General features: G+C 38.6%; 1 protein-coding gene across 1 annotated transcript in view; it reads right to left on the bottom strand.

The window, feature by feature from the left end:
- slc23a3 (solute carrier family 23 member 3) overlaps positions 1–12,100 on the bottom strand; it is an 81,836-nt gene extending 69,736 nt beyond the window's left edge. Inside the window, exon 1 of the mRNA XM_028807225.2 lies at positions 11,921–12,100. Within this exon, the coding sequence (XP_028663058.2) occupies positions 11,921–12,040 (120 nt within the window). The 5' untranslated portion in view covers positions 12,041–12,100. The remainder of the gene's footprint in view (positions 1–11,920) is intronic.
- Positions 12,101–15,384: the final 3,284 nt, after the last annotated feature.

The following is a 15,384-nucleotide window of genomic DNA, read 5'->3' as shown; positions in this document are numbered from 1 at the left end:
ATCATCAGCAACTCTATTCTGTATTTAAGTGTGTAAAAATCTTAACTGGAGCTCCGTTATTTGAGCATGTTCGTGTAAAACTTTCATCTCAGACTTTGTCATTATTTTTTAATCACCTTTCTGTTTTTTACTTGCCATCTTTGAAGGCAGCTCTGTCAGCGTGCCTCATACGCCTTTATTCCTCCTCAAGTTTCTCACACTCGCACATCCTTTTTCATTGCGTCATCAAAGTCAAATTGATGAATCACACCAAAGTTAAACTGACCAATCAGATTACTCAGAGGGGGCCTATACACACAGACCTTAGTGTTTTATTATATAGTAGATAGGATGCATAACACCTTAAAGCATTAATTTTAAGTAAAATTAACAAAGGTTGAATTAATTAATTATAAAGAAAAAGCTATTACTTATTCTTTGTCATTTGCAATGTAATATCACCAAACTACTAGGCACCCTGGTGATGCTAAAAAAAAAAAGAAGTAATGGAAAAATAAGGTCACAATTTCTTACATACAGGTACAGTATTTGTCTCACAACATGACTTGAGTTTTTTAAGCTCTCAAGTTGAACATCATAGTGTAGGAAAGGTTATTTTTGTGACATACTGCATATATCAGTTATTGTTCCAAGTCGATGCTCTAGGTTGCTCTAGGTTGCTCTACCTTTCAAAATAACCACTTTCAAATAGTATGTTACAATGATTTTTGAAGTGTCCAAAAATGATGACATTGAGTGTAAAGTAAAAAAATGCAAAATATTCACTTCATACTCTGTTCTCACCAGGTCTCCAGGTATAATCCTTCATTTCACGTGGAGTATAAAAACATATCTTAATGGTGGCAATAGAAATCCAGTGTAGGAATCCATAAATGATGTAGTTGGAAGAGGAGAAGGCAGAGCTTTGGTTAGGCATGATGAGGTAGAGCTGTGGCAGAACATCATTTTTTGTTTCAGGAAGTGAAGGGGAAAGTTCAAACCCCTGTCTCAGTGATTTTTAAGAAGGGTTAATGGCAACATTAAATCTAGTGTCAGCATATCTTGTGAACTTCTTTAATAAAGATCTCAGATTTTACTGTCACCTTGATAAATTAATATTGTGGTATCAAGCCTTATACTATACATAGTAACAGAAATTGAATTTAGAACTTCAACTTATAAAATGAAACCAAGTTAACTGTCCTGTAAACCCAGTCTCAACAAAACTACTTAAAATCTTAACATGTTGTTTTGTCTCCATCCATTCTTAAAATTATCAACTGAACTCTATTAATTGGGACAGTTCCTAATGCACTAAAAATGTCGGTTCTCGAACTATTATTGTAAACATAAAAACTAGATGTATGTATAAATATACTTAATAGCTATAAATTTCTTTTAAATTTGCTTTTTCCCACTTTACTCATTATAATTCACATGAGAAGTCTCAGACTGGCATTAACTCATGTAGAAATTTCATTATGTTATTAGATTTATGCAAGCCATCAAACATCATTGATCACTCTATTCTGTTATAGAAATGTGAAAATTAAGAATTTTATTTGCCTGGTTTTATTCATGCTTATCAAGATGATTTCAGCATGTGCTGAAATGTAATGACATAATTCTGTCATTATGTCCTAAAGTTAAATATTGTGTCCCTCAAGGCACAGTACTGTATTCTGTATTTGACAAAAAAGTAAAATCTTTACCATATACGATATTCACCCTTGATATTTGCTTTTGAAATATATGTGATACACTTACAATGCAAACTGTATATTTGACATCTAAGCTAGATATTTGACATAAATGTTAGATGTGACATATGACATACTGTATCTCTGACTTACTGTATACTATAAGTGATAAATTTGCCATGTAAGCTGGATACTTTACTTATAAGTGAGCAGTTGTCATATAAATTGAGTATTTTCCATATAGGTGAAACATTTGCTTATAAGCTTGATTTTTAAATATAATGGAGACACAAGGCATTCTTCATGCAAGGATGACAGTTTCAAGGATGACAGTTTGGAGATAAGGTAGTTACAGTCCTTAATCGTGGTGCCAGAGAATAGCAACCTGTTGCATGTTGATTAGCGCATGCAAGTAAGAATTTCACTGTACTCTGCACATGTTACAGTAATATTGCTATAAAGCTATAAACTGGGCATTTGACATTTAAGGTAAATGTATAACATATAAGTAAGACATCTGCCATGTACACTGGGTGTACTCATAAAGAGGATGAGACAGGCTGTAGGAGTCATGTGGAGAACTTTGTTTTTTGGTGCAAAGTGAATTGTCTGTAACTTAACATCAGCAAAACCAAGGAAATGTTCTTGATGCACAGTCACTATTCAGGGAATGAATGAGGATGTCGTACATTGCTATAAGTACTTGGGAATCCACATCAGTGACAAACTAAACTGGTCTGTAAAAAAGAAAGGGAAGAGCAGATGTGTTCCTTCAATGTGGGTAGTGACATACTTTATATGTTCTATAATGGTGATGGCCAGTACAGTTTTCTACATTGAGCTGGTACCATCACTTCAAGAGAGGCCTACTGAATAAATAAATCAATTAAAAGGGCAGGCTCAGTTATGGGATGCTCTCACATCCCCCTCGGGTTAATAGTGAAGCAGAGAAAGTAAACAAAGCTGACGGCAATTTTCAATAATACTGTACATCCTCTCTAACACACAAACATTAAGGACTTTGAACCAATAAATAATTCAGCAGTAGTGTGTCAAGAAATGTTACGAGGGCTCCTTTATATCAACAGCAATCCACATTTTTTTGTGTTGGTTTTTATTATATTTCTTTAGCTTCGGCATTTCCCCTTGGGGTACATAAAGTACAATATTTCTGCCTTGAAAAAGCAGCCTTGCTATAAATTTGTTGAAGCAAATTCCTAATCATTTTACTATTTTAGTATAGCGCTTGATTGTCTGGTTACAATGTCTAGTAGAGAGACATTTGTAGTTTTGACTGTTTACAATATCTGACAGAGATATATTTACAGTTAAAGTATTTTTTTTTACTGTTAATACGAGTGCCACTTTCAGCCAAAGAATTATTCAACAGAAGTGTGTCAAGAAACACTATTGGGGGGCCTTTATACTAGCAGAAATATGTCTGCATAATGCCTCACTCTGACTGTAACAGCCAAGTCAGACGTTTTCTTTCTTTTTAATCATTTTGATGTGTTCAGACTATTGTGAATCTATCTATCTATCTATCTATCTATCTATCTATCTATCTATCTATCTATCTATCTATCTATCTATCTATCTATCTATGTGGATGGTGCATGTTCTCTCAATATCTGTATATTTCGTCTCCCATATTCCAAAGACTTGCAGTTTTGGTTAATAACTATAAATTGGCCTTTTGCAGATGAGTATGCCTTGTGATAGAACACTGCCCCATCCAGGGCTGAGCCCTGTCTTAAACTCATGAACTGTCATGTCAGACTCTGGCTCACTGTGTCTCTGAAGTGACTTAAGAAAATGGATGAATGGATTTTAAAAAATTAAATCATGTCAGCCATATGCTGATGTATACATGCATAAATTATCAAGTATCTACGTTTTGATAATGTTAGTTATCTTTATTCAGTTCTATCTTACATGATTAGAAACATTTATGTTTTGAGCATTTAAAGTATTTAAATAAATATGGTTAAAACACTGATCTGTTGGGGTGTTATTTAGTTAATATAATGTGTGGGTTAAGGGGCCTCAGAAAAATTACAGCCTAGTGGACAATGATAATCCCTGTCAGACAATGATGATCCTGATCACCTGAGGTCATATTTAACTTATTTTACAAACAGTGAGGACTAGAAGATTGTTGCTACCGGTAGTTATGTCCTGACATAAAAATATACAGCATATGTAAAAGAAGGTGTAATTACCTTTTCACATGGGTGTAACTGTGCAATTGTAACATACCCCAAGAATAATATTGAAGAGAACAATATCCATCCATCCATTATCCAACCCGCTATATCCTAACTACAGGGTCATGGGGGTCTGCTGGAGCCAATCCCAGCCAACACAGGGCGCAAGGCAGGAAACAAACCCCAGTCAGGGCGCCAGCCCACCGCAGAGAGAATGATATTATGACCAAAAAGAATCCAACTTCACATAATTTAGGACTGATGCAAAATAGGCCAATAGGCAGTATGCATGCTGGAGTGGCGGTTCTTAGGATGTAATGGGATTTAATCCCCTGTCATTAGCTGATGAGAACTGTACACAATTTATATCCAAGCAAATTGATTTTTTTAGATACAAATGCATCCTCAGAGGTTTCTGTAGGAATACTCTGGGAAACACTGAAGGCATTTTTAAGAGGACAGATTATCTCATAACTCTCCCACAAAAATTAATTGGAAACAAAGAAGGCCTCAGAGTTAATTGGTGAAATTACCAGAACAGATCAAGAACATGACAGGTTTCCAAATGAGGCACTTTTTAGGAAAAGACAGGTTTTGCGATCAGAACTCAACCTTTGTGGTGGCGATCTGCGCCACCACCACCTAATCAAAGCACTGTGATGTCCCTACATTGATCGATTAAAGACCAGAAGTCCACATGACCATCATCATCAAGTTCTTCCATGAGAACCCTGAATACAATGAGAACTGATTGATGTCATTTATGTTAGGTAGAATGCCTAGAGGGGGCTGGGCGGTCACATGGCCTGTAACCCCTGGAGATTTTATTTTTTCTCCAGCCGTCTGGAGTTTTTTTGTTTTTTCTGTCCTCCCATCGGACCTTACTTTTATTCTATGTTAATCAGTGTTCTCTTATTTTAATTCTTATTGTCTTTTTTTCTCTTTCTTCATCATGTAAAGCACTTTGAGGTGCATTATTTGTATGAAAATGTGCTATATAAATAAATGTTGCTTTTGTAAAAAAAAGAAACAGAACAACTCATTTTAAAATCGTGACATCATTACTATGAACATGGCTATGAAGAAGGCTAATAAGATTTTAGCTCAACAAATCCACAAGCAGGAAGTTTGCAATGTAATATCAGTAATCACCCACACAGATGGAGCTAGAATCATTGGCCATAAAAATATAATGCATTTAGAGACTACTATAAGTCCTTATATTCTACTCAGTTTAAAGAATACAAGACACAATCTAATGATTTATTTGATACATTACGGATACAACAGCTAGAAACTCTAAGTGCAGAGGAACTGGATAAGCCTCTTACACTATTAGAATTACTAGATGCTATAAACTCACTTCAGAGTGGGTCCTGATGGCTACCCGGCTGAATTTTACAAAATATTTTGTATTAAGTTAGCTCCCCTTTTATTATCAACATTTATAGATGCCAGAGACAATAAAATTCTACCTCAAACTTTTCGCCATGCATTAATTACTGTTTTTCCTACAAAAAATAAGGACTTATTACAATGTGCATAATACAGACCAATCTCACTACTGAATAATGATGTTAAGATGCTCTCCAAAGTCTTAGACTCAATGTTTTACAAACACTAGAAAACAATAAACTCAAAAAAGATATCAATTTGGCATCAAAGGAATAATATTCATAACAAATCTTATAGCTACTCTATATATATAAAATCCCAAGCCTAAAACTGCAACGATTTTATGTGACGTTTTTTGTCATGCTTTAAATCGGGCTTATTTTAAAAACCTACATATATATGTTTGGTATCATTCTCTTCAGAGTTTATTGAACTTTATTGTGATGTTGTTAGATTTTCAGATTCTTATTCCATTTTTAAATTATAAACTAAAACATATGAAGAAATCACGTCCTGCGAGACGAGACTTTGTACCAAAAGATTTAACCACGGCCAGGGCCGGAAATAAAAGACAAAGAGTAGGACAGCTGCTGTACAGGCCTTTAAATGCTCAAAGCGCTGTGCGAGATGCAGATCACACGGCACAGAAGCAGCAGCAAGCCAGCAGCTGAGCGAGCAAAGAGGAGGTAAAAAAAATGCATTTGTTTCCCTTTGTATCATTGTTTAACAGGGGATTTCGGAGGAGTGACCGCGTCTCCTTGGGGTGTGTTTAGCCCACCTCTTCACAACGCAAGAGGCTGAGATGCAATGTGGCTGGTGCGTACTGCAGGCTGGGTTGGCGTGCAGGGGGGAACCCTCTAGTGTTATATAATCGCTATATCTAAGAAAAGAAGTCAAGCGCTGTCTGCAAAGTGTTGGAAATGTTATATTTTTGGCCAACAGGGAAAATGTTGCTTTGCAATACCAATGATTTGGTTATGTCACAAACTACCATTTCTCGAATTTTACACCAAACACATGAAGTAATACAAATATTTGTACATTTCCTCACAACTCCACATGATGTATGTTAAAGCAAGTAATGTTAAAGTAAGGTGCATTGATCGTTGCTCCAAGTATGGATGAGCATGCATATGTGAATCACAAGCGATATCACAGTATCAATAAATAGGTACTGTATTGTAATTTCCAGCCTATTACCCTGAAGAAAAGTGGGGCCAGATAGATGATCGATAGTGAAAAGTCATATAGGTACACTGAGCTCTACGGTCCATAAAATCCTGGAACATTTGTATTATACCGTACAAGCCCAGGAAGGATCAAGAAGGCAGGCATAGATTCCCGGGGCATTAGATAAATATATACTCACAGAAGAAAAGGGAGATTATGGAGAGGGACACAGCATGTGACTCTGGAAGATGATAAGGAACACTGGAAGAATGGACACAACCTATAGCTATGGTTAGTTTCAGTAACTGTTATTTTATGAGGTGTTTTCCATGGCCATAACAGCGAGAAGGTGATTCTTCTGAATGTACAGCTGTGGTTCATTCATTATTAAACAAACATGCCCGTTATTGGACTTTACTTTCATTAAGAATGTGTGCCTTGGTATTTACATCTTGGCACTCATTACAATATTATTCTTAGTGTTGTTGCAAACTTGCAACAATTACATGTAACTTAGTGCAAAATCCTACCTTATATTTTCCTTCATCTTCTTCTCCTACTACTTTGAATGTTACTATTATTAATAGTATCTTTATGGTGAAGCTTTAGCATTAGTATCAGAAAACTACAAAATGTAATCATGAGTACCAATTTGCAGGAAGGGTATCGTAAAATCATAATTTTCATTCTCAAACGTTGCCTCCTACTCCTTAATGGGAGTAGATGTAGGACCCTGCATAAATAATTCTGATGTCCTACTCAGGGGTAGAAGAAATTCTTACTCTACTAAGTATTTTAGTGCAACTCAAAATAATCATGAGATGCTTGATAAATATGGGCACAGATCATTTCCTACTTCATAGCTCATGCAATGTCATTGACGAAAGAAGATCCTACAGGCTAATATAGTATGAATTGAATACATACTGATTAAAGAAATGAGATACAATGGTCATCTTCTAAATGTAAACTTAACTTACGCACAGCCTTAGATGTGGTTCCAAGCATTTTGGTGGCTACAATAATTAAAATGTCTTGTAACTTGGCCCATAATAACCAAGTATTTATTACATATAGCACTGATATTTACAGGCTGCACATTTACACAACCTAAACAATGAACTGAACATTTTAAACATTATACAGAAAAGAACAGGTTAATTTATTCATTTATTTTCTTCCTCTTATTTGAAACAAAGTTGTAAAGGCAACATTCATAGCAGTGAGTCCAATACGTCACTTCCACAGCCAACGCTTGCCAACTCATACTGAGGAATCCCAAGGCTTTCCCATACCATCTGGGAGATATAATCCTACCAGTGAGACCTGCATCTTCTCCAGGGTCTCGCCCCCCCCAGCTGGTTGTGCCCTTAAAACCTCCGCAGGAAGTTATCCAGAAGTCATTTGTATCAGATGCCCAAACCACCTCAATTGGCTCCTCTCAATGCAGAGGGTCAGGTAGTCCTTCTCTAAGCCTCTCTCCAGATGTCTGTGCTTCTCACCATATCTCTAAAGGAGAGCCCAGCCACCCTGCAGAGAAAGCTCATTTCAGCCACTTGTACCCACAATCTTGATCACTTGGTCATTACCCATTGCTCACGACAACAGGTGACGGTAGATATGTAGACCAAATGATTAACGGAGAACTTTGCCTTCTGTATCAGTTCCTTCTTCACCACTGTGTATCAGTATACACCCACATAATTGCGCTCACCAACTCGAACCATCTGACAATCTCATCATCCCTTTTCCACTCATCATCCCTTTTCCCCTCATCTGTGAACAAGACCTCAAGGTACTTAAACTCCTCCACTTGATGCAGTAACTCACTTCCCAGACAGAAAGGGCAGTCCACCTTTTTCTTACTGAGGACCATGACCTGAGATTTTGAGGTGTTGATCCTCATCCCTGTCACTTAATATTTGGTTACAAACAGTCCCAATGCTGAAGTTTACAGCCTGATGAAGCAACAGGACTACATTGTCTGCCAAAAGTATCGATGCAATCCAAAGCTACTGAACTGGACACCTTCCCATCCCCTCCCCTTGATATCCTGTCCAGAAAATCACAAACAGGATAGGAGACAAAGCACAGCTCCAACAGAATCCCACACCCAGTGAGAACAGTGCTGATGTTTTTCAGAATATGTAGACACAGCTCTCAATGTGATTTTATAGGGATTGAATTGCTCTTATTAAGGGTCCTGGAATTGCAAACTGTTCCAGAAGCCCCCAACACAATCAATCGAAGAGCACAGTTATACACCTTAACTATGTCCACAGAACACATGTAGACTGATTGGGCATACTCCCATGACGCCTTCAAGATCCTCATGAGAGTAAAGAGCTTGTTCCATGGCCTGGGCAGAATCCATTTTGCTCCTCCTGGATCTGAAGTTCCACAACTGGACTGAGTCTTCTTTCCAGTACTCTGGCATGAGCATTTTGATGGAGACTGATAGTTGGACCCCTGATAGTTGGTGCCCACCCTCTCGTGTCTCTTTTTAAAAATAGGGAGCACCACCACAGACTGCCATCCCAGGGGTACTTCTTCCGATGCCCATGCAACAGTGAAAAGCTGTGTTAGCCGTGACAGCCCTACAATGTCCAGAGCCTTCAGCATATTTGGGTGGATCTGATTTACTCCCACACTCAAACTTTATAGTGCACTTGCAAACCACATCTTCTCTGAACTTTGCTGAACTCTCATCCTTCCACTTCACTTCTGCTGGCGGCATTCGTTTGTATAAAGTGGAACTCTCATTTCTCAGCAGGGATCCAGTGCATTAGTATAGCCTATTTGCTACAATATTACTATCAACAAATAAAAAATGTGTTGGCTTTAATTTTTTCTGCAATGTCACCAAAGCTAAATCAAATCAGTAAAAGCATTTTTTAGATTTTAGGATATTTAGTTTTTCTATTGTAGGGGCAGTTTTTATAAATAAATACTGAAATATCGAAATGTCGTTTCTTAGCGGTGCCCTAGATGTATAATTCTGCTAAGTTTCAGATTTTTAACTAAACATGATATAGTGCTTTTGTTGATAAGTAACTGACTGACTGATTAACTGGCTGAATCAGTCAGTCAATTTTGCATTTCATAAAAGGATAGACTCATTTATACATACCTATCATCAGGTAGGATCTTTCCCTCCAGAACGGCATGAATTATTTAAGGTGTGAAATCAACATGGGGATTACGATCCTTGCATTAATGCAATTCCTACAAATTTCATTCTAGTATTTGATTTTACTACTGACCATTTCTGCATGCTATACAATACACTGTATATATTAACTTGCCACTTCATGATTGGCTTTTTGGAGGATCAGGCACTTTGCAAGTAAATGAGTGGGCATACTAACAATGTGACCAATAGCTGGATATAAGTATTACATATACTGTTGTTAAATGCTGCTTTTATTTTTACCTATTAGAAAATAATAAAAATGAACTTTCACATTTCTTCATTTATTTACAGAAGAGACTAGAAGAGGACTTGTTTAGTAAAGCACAGATTGTTTGTTAGAATTGTTTCTGTATTAAGATTCTTACTATCTACAATAAGTTCATACTATTGATGGTTTTACTACTGCAAACAGTTCAGGTAAAATATATCAAAATTCACAAGATTTAATAGTGCACTTATAGCTGCTTTGATGATTTGTGTTTTTTCTGATATAACTAAAAATAAAACTATTTAATTAGTTATTGTATCAGGATGAATTGTGAGGATGGACGTAAACAAAAAATTTGCCAATTTAATTCCCATCTTCAACTGATTGTGTGATCCTGAGAAAATCATTTAACCTGCTGTGCTCTAATGTTAAATAAAAATTGTAGTGTGTCCCAAATATAATAACAACAACAATAAGAAGAATAATAAAAGCCATGCAGCCACTTCCATGTAAAAGATTTCCTGAGATTCACCCAATGATATGTCCATAGTATTTTCAACATTTAAAGCACTGTCACATATATTCACTTCTCACCAAACTGTTAGTGGGAAAGAATGTAAAAATACTCTGTATGTTATTCTAAACCTTCACAGTACATGTTTTCTAAAGGTAACAGTATTCTGCCATCATTAAAAAGTCAGACAGTATGATGCTTGCTACTCCTAATAAATGAAGACAACTGCACTCTAAGGTCCTTAATGCTGCCAGGTATACACTATTAGGAAAAGCTACAGCATCTCACAGTAAAGTGCTCTCAGTGGTTAATGACAACAAAGTTTTTATGTGCTTTAGTATACTGTATGTGTCACTTTTACAGTGGAACAAGTGATTTTTTAAAAATATATGTGCATGACAATTTGTCTTTGGTTATGGAGACTGATATATTGCCCATTTTAGATTTGTGAATAAATGATGTAGAAGTTAAAATGTATTGAATGCTTAGATAACTTCTATCTTTTGTGAACTTTGCAAAAGCAATTAACTTACTCCTAAGATTAGTTTATGCTGTTTTATTTAAAGTATTGCAGATATTTAAAGACTGCTTTAGGATAAAGCTCACACTCCATCCAGCAGGTTTCCATTCATTAATTAAGACTGCTTTCTCTTGAGTTGGATTGTGATGGGACAGTGTCAATACTTGTAAATATAGCAAACATGCAGAATGGAAAGACAAGGTGGACATATACAAATTCAACAGTAAAGGCAGCCATGGTCTGAATTGTGTTTGCATGCTCAAAAGCTGTTTGGCTTAGGAATTTATGAAAGTGGCTTTGATGATCTACTTCTGCATCTTACATTAAAATTTCAAAAGACTAGACCAGGATTAGCAACGTTTTCACAGTTATGCCAATAAAATAGAAAAATGTACTATTAGAGGAAGCTGCTTTCTGGAAAATTCCAAATTCTGCATTAACTAGCACTGACATGGTTACTACATTGAGGCAATGGAAGTAGGAAGGCGCAGGTAGAGAACGTTGAGTAAGGTTGGCATGCATGAGTTCTAACAATCCGGCCCTCTTGTGGTTGTAGCATAGCGCTATTTGATGCACAATAACTGGGTCTTTCCAATAATTGCTATCCTGCAGCAATAGCTTTCATTTGTAAAGATATTATTTATAATTATATTTGATACATCTTTCCACATTTAAGCCAGTCTCTCATATCACTTTAAATGTTTTGAAACCTAAACAGAAGTAATGAGAAAGACACTTCCTCTCTCACAGAATAAAAACAAAGATATTACAGTAATAAAATAAATCCTTACACTTGAAGCAAAAGCAGCTTTGTGTGAAGAGGGCTATTTGCACCCCAGGCTTGGTCCTGCTTTGCAGCCCTGGTGAGATTCTGGTGTTCCACAACTTGAAGCCCTTATGATTGATTGTTTTATCATTATAAACCTCAATTGCATGTCTGCTACCCTCCATTTGTTTGTTTGTCTTTGCAGTCTTACATTTTATCTCTCACAGATACAGGCACAAAAAAACCCACAATACCTCATTCTCAGTACCTGCAGTGCCAGTGGGATGTTTATATACCAGGGAGGCCTCTGGTCCACCCTAAAGCCAGGTATCCTTGTTTCTTCAAAATTCCTTTTCTTTTGATGTGATGTGGAGCTGGACACCTCCATCCTCCAGCACTTCCTCACTCTGAGTGGAATGTCAGCAAATGCTGTTAACAGCCAGAAAGTGAGAACTATTGAACTCTACAGTTGACCTATTGAACCTTTCTGTCCCAGTTGCGTAATCAGCTATTTGTTGGTTTCTTATTAACCAAGTCTTCCCTAATCATTATTTTTAATTAACTCTTATTTTGTTTTCTGAATTATGTTACCTATTTTCATGTAAGAAGTGTTGAAATGCTGACTTAATTTTTACTCTGCCTGGGAATCTCCTGAAATGCAGGAAAAAGCAAAGGATTGCTGCTGTCTTCACTTTTATTTTTATTGCTGACTGAGCCTATTATTCAATACAGATAATTTTTGTTTGTTCTCTTTATAGAGTCAATAGAAGAAAAATTAAACTCAGAGAGCTCACTATAACAATTTTTTGAAATAACAGATAAATAGCATCCTAAAATAAGTATGCTAGGCCTGTGCTTAACTTTCATACTCTATTTGCTGTTTTATCATATATAAAGGACTATTCTATTTGGAGCTCCCTGTTAATATTGCTCTTTTAGATACCTTCACATATAATGCAGTGTGGCGGGCGGCCAGGTCCCATGCCCGGCTGAGATACCCCTTCTACATATGTTCTGGGGGGAGCAACCAGGGACTACTCAATACCTCCCTGGGGATGCTTGGTGGCAGCCTCCCTGGCTGACAATGGGGCCTCAGTTCCCCGCATGGCTCCATGGGAGATGGAGTCCTCCACAGCCCAGTTGGGAGTTGGGGTGGCTGCCAGGGGGTGCTGCATAGATTCCACCACCCAGCTGGACAAATCTACAGCCCCACCCGGAAGTGCAATTGGAACCAAGCATGTGGAACACTTCAGGGTGGGCTATAATAGGGGCCAGCCACCACCACTCAGTCCGGAGGAGAGGACGAAGCTTCAATGGAGGAGTGGTTGTGCCAGAAGGGCATGTTTTGGTTGTGTTCAGTGCCAGTTTGGGACAGTGTATTTCCTGTGTTGTTCACGGGCATGATGTGCCCCACAGGTGAAGAAAAATAAACCTTTGATTTTTATACGTGCCTCCATGTGAGTCTGTGCCGGGTCGGGCGCAAGAAGGCGCCATTGTTATAGCGGATATCTCCTATTGCAATTGCCCATGTCTGTCTGTCTGTCCACATGTAATAACTCCCCACCCCCATGTTACCCATTTTGTTGGAATGTGATGCACTTATTTTTCAAGAGAATATGTCGAGACCATTCCGTTTACGATGAGATATCGTTAACATTATCAAGCTGTGCAAAGTTTTAAAGTTTCAAAATCTCACATTTAATATCCCTGGCAAATTTGCGAGCTCGTCTGTGTTAAAATAGAAGAACGTTCTGCACGACTTCAATCACTAATTAGTTAACTGTTTCACTTTTACCTTGACACGGTTATACCAACTTGAACATTTCCTCTTTTTTAACATTAGATAGCCGCTGTGCGCGAGTACGAAGTCGCTGTCGTAGTCACTGGCTGATTGCGCACACATGGAACGGCAGTCCTCCAGCGGCAAATCGAGATGGGCGCGCGCGAGGAAACCTCTGTATCAGCATGTTGTTCCATCCAGTTTTATGAAGTCTTCCCAGACACTGGAGCGAAAAACAAAGAGAAGCAGTGCATCAGCATCTCACTCCTCCTGCTTTCAAGTTGTAACAGGTAAGTTATGATGATTGTCCTAATCATAAAAGTATAAAATTCAAGCGCAGAAAACAAAAGGTTATCCAGATTCGAATGTAGTACCCTATGGCGTGTAAGCCGCTGTGCAGAAACCAAATAAACATTTTAAGTATTTACCTTACACTAAACCAACGTCACAGCTCCATTGCCTGCGGTTTGTAATGATACACCACATTACTGACATTATACTTTACTACAGTGGCCAGACATCCTAGTGACAGCGAGTGTCACGATTTCAGACAATGCATCCCGATAAATAACTGAAGAGTATCAAAATATTTCGGTTTTAACAGGCTGCTAATCTAATAAAGCATTGCTCTGCTGACACACGTATCCTCACAATATATTTAGAATATACTTACGAAACTCAGTGGGGCACAAAACTCAATAACACCCCCCAATCTCTCCAGGTGCAATATACAAATAATAATGCGGTCAAAACTAACGCGGGAGGGAAAGCTCCATTAAGATCTTTTGTTGAGTTTGAACAGCATCGCGAATTCGACTAAGAAGGAGACAAAGACAGACGACAGTGCCATTTATGTATTGACACTTCAAACACTGTGCCGTCTCCTGTCCGTTTCTTTTCTGAAAGTGATTTTTTTTCCATTCTTTAATACCCCCTGATGACGATGAGATTAAGGCAGCGAAACAAATGAAGGTGGGCTTTATGATTGGACTACATGCTACACAAGTGTTAGATTTTGGGACTTTGAAAATCTGCTTATATAATTTACCGTCAAAGCGCCACATTCACCTGGTATCTGTAGTAGACAGTGGTTATAATAAAGTTTGTCTTTCCATCCATCCATCCATCCATCCTCTTCCGCTTATCCGAGGTTGGGTCGCGGGGGCAGCAGCTTGAGCAGAGATGCCCAGACTTCCCTCTCCCCGGCCACTTCTTCTAGCTCTTCTGGGAGAATCCTGAGGCGTTCCCATGCCAGCCGGGAGACATAGTCCCTCCAGCGTGTCCTGGGTCTTCCCCGGGGCCTCCTCCCAGTTGGACGTGCCCAGAACACCTCACCAGGGAGGCGTCCAGGAGGCATCCTGATCAGATGCCCGAGCCACCTCATCTGACTCCTCTCAATGCGGAGGAGCAGCGGCTCTACTCTGAGCCCCTCCCGGATGACTGAGCTTCTCACCCTATCTTTAAGGGAGAGCCCAGACACCCTGCGGAGGAAACTCATTTCAGCCGCTTGTATTCGCGATCTCGTTCTTTCGGTCACTACCCATAGTTCATGACCATAGGTGAGGGTAGGAACATAGATCGACTGGTAAATTGAGAGCTTTGCCTTACGGCTCAGCTCCTTTTTCACCACGACAGACCGATGCAGAGCCCGCATCACTGCAGACACTGCACCGATCCGCCTGTCGATCTCACACTCCATTCTTCCCTCACTCGTGAACAAGACCCCGAGATACTTGAACTCCTCCACTTGGGGCAGGATCTCGCTCCCAACCCTGAGAGGGCACTCCACCCTTTTCCGGCTGAGGACCATGGTCTCGGATTTGGAGGTGCTGATTCCCATCCCAGCCGCTTCACACTCAGCTGCGAACCGATCCAGAGAGAGCTGAAGATCACGGCCTGATGAAGCAAACATGACAACATCATCTGCAAAAAGCAGTGACCCAATCCTGAGT

This window comes from Erpetoichthys calabaricus, chromosome 8 (genome assembly GCF_900747795.2).
Source record: "Erpetoichthys calabaricus chromosome 8, fErpCal1.3, whole genome shotgun sequence".
In the NCBI taxonomy this organism is placed as follows: Eukaryota; Metazoa; Chordata; class Cladistia; order Polypteriformes; family Polypteridae; genus Erpetoichthys; species Erpetoichthys calabaricus.
This window is presented reverse-complemented; position numbering and strand designations above follow the sequence as displayed.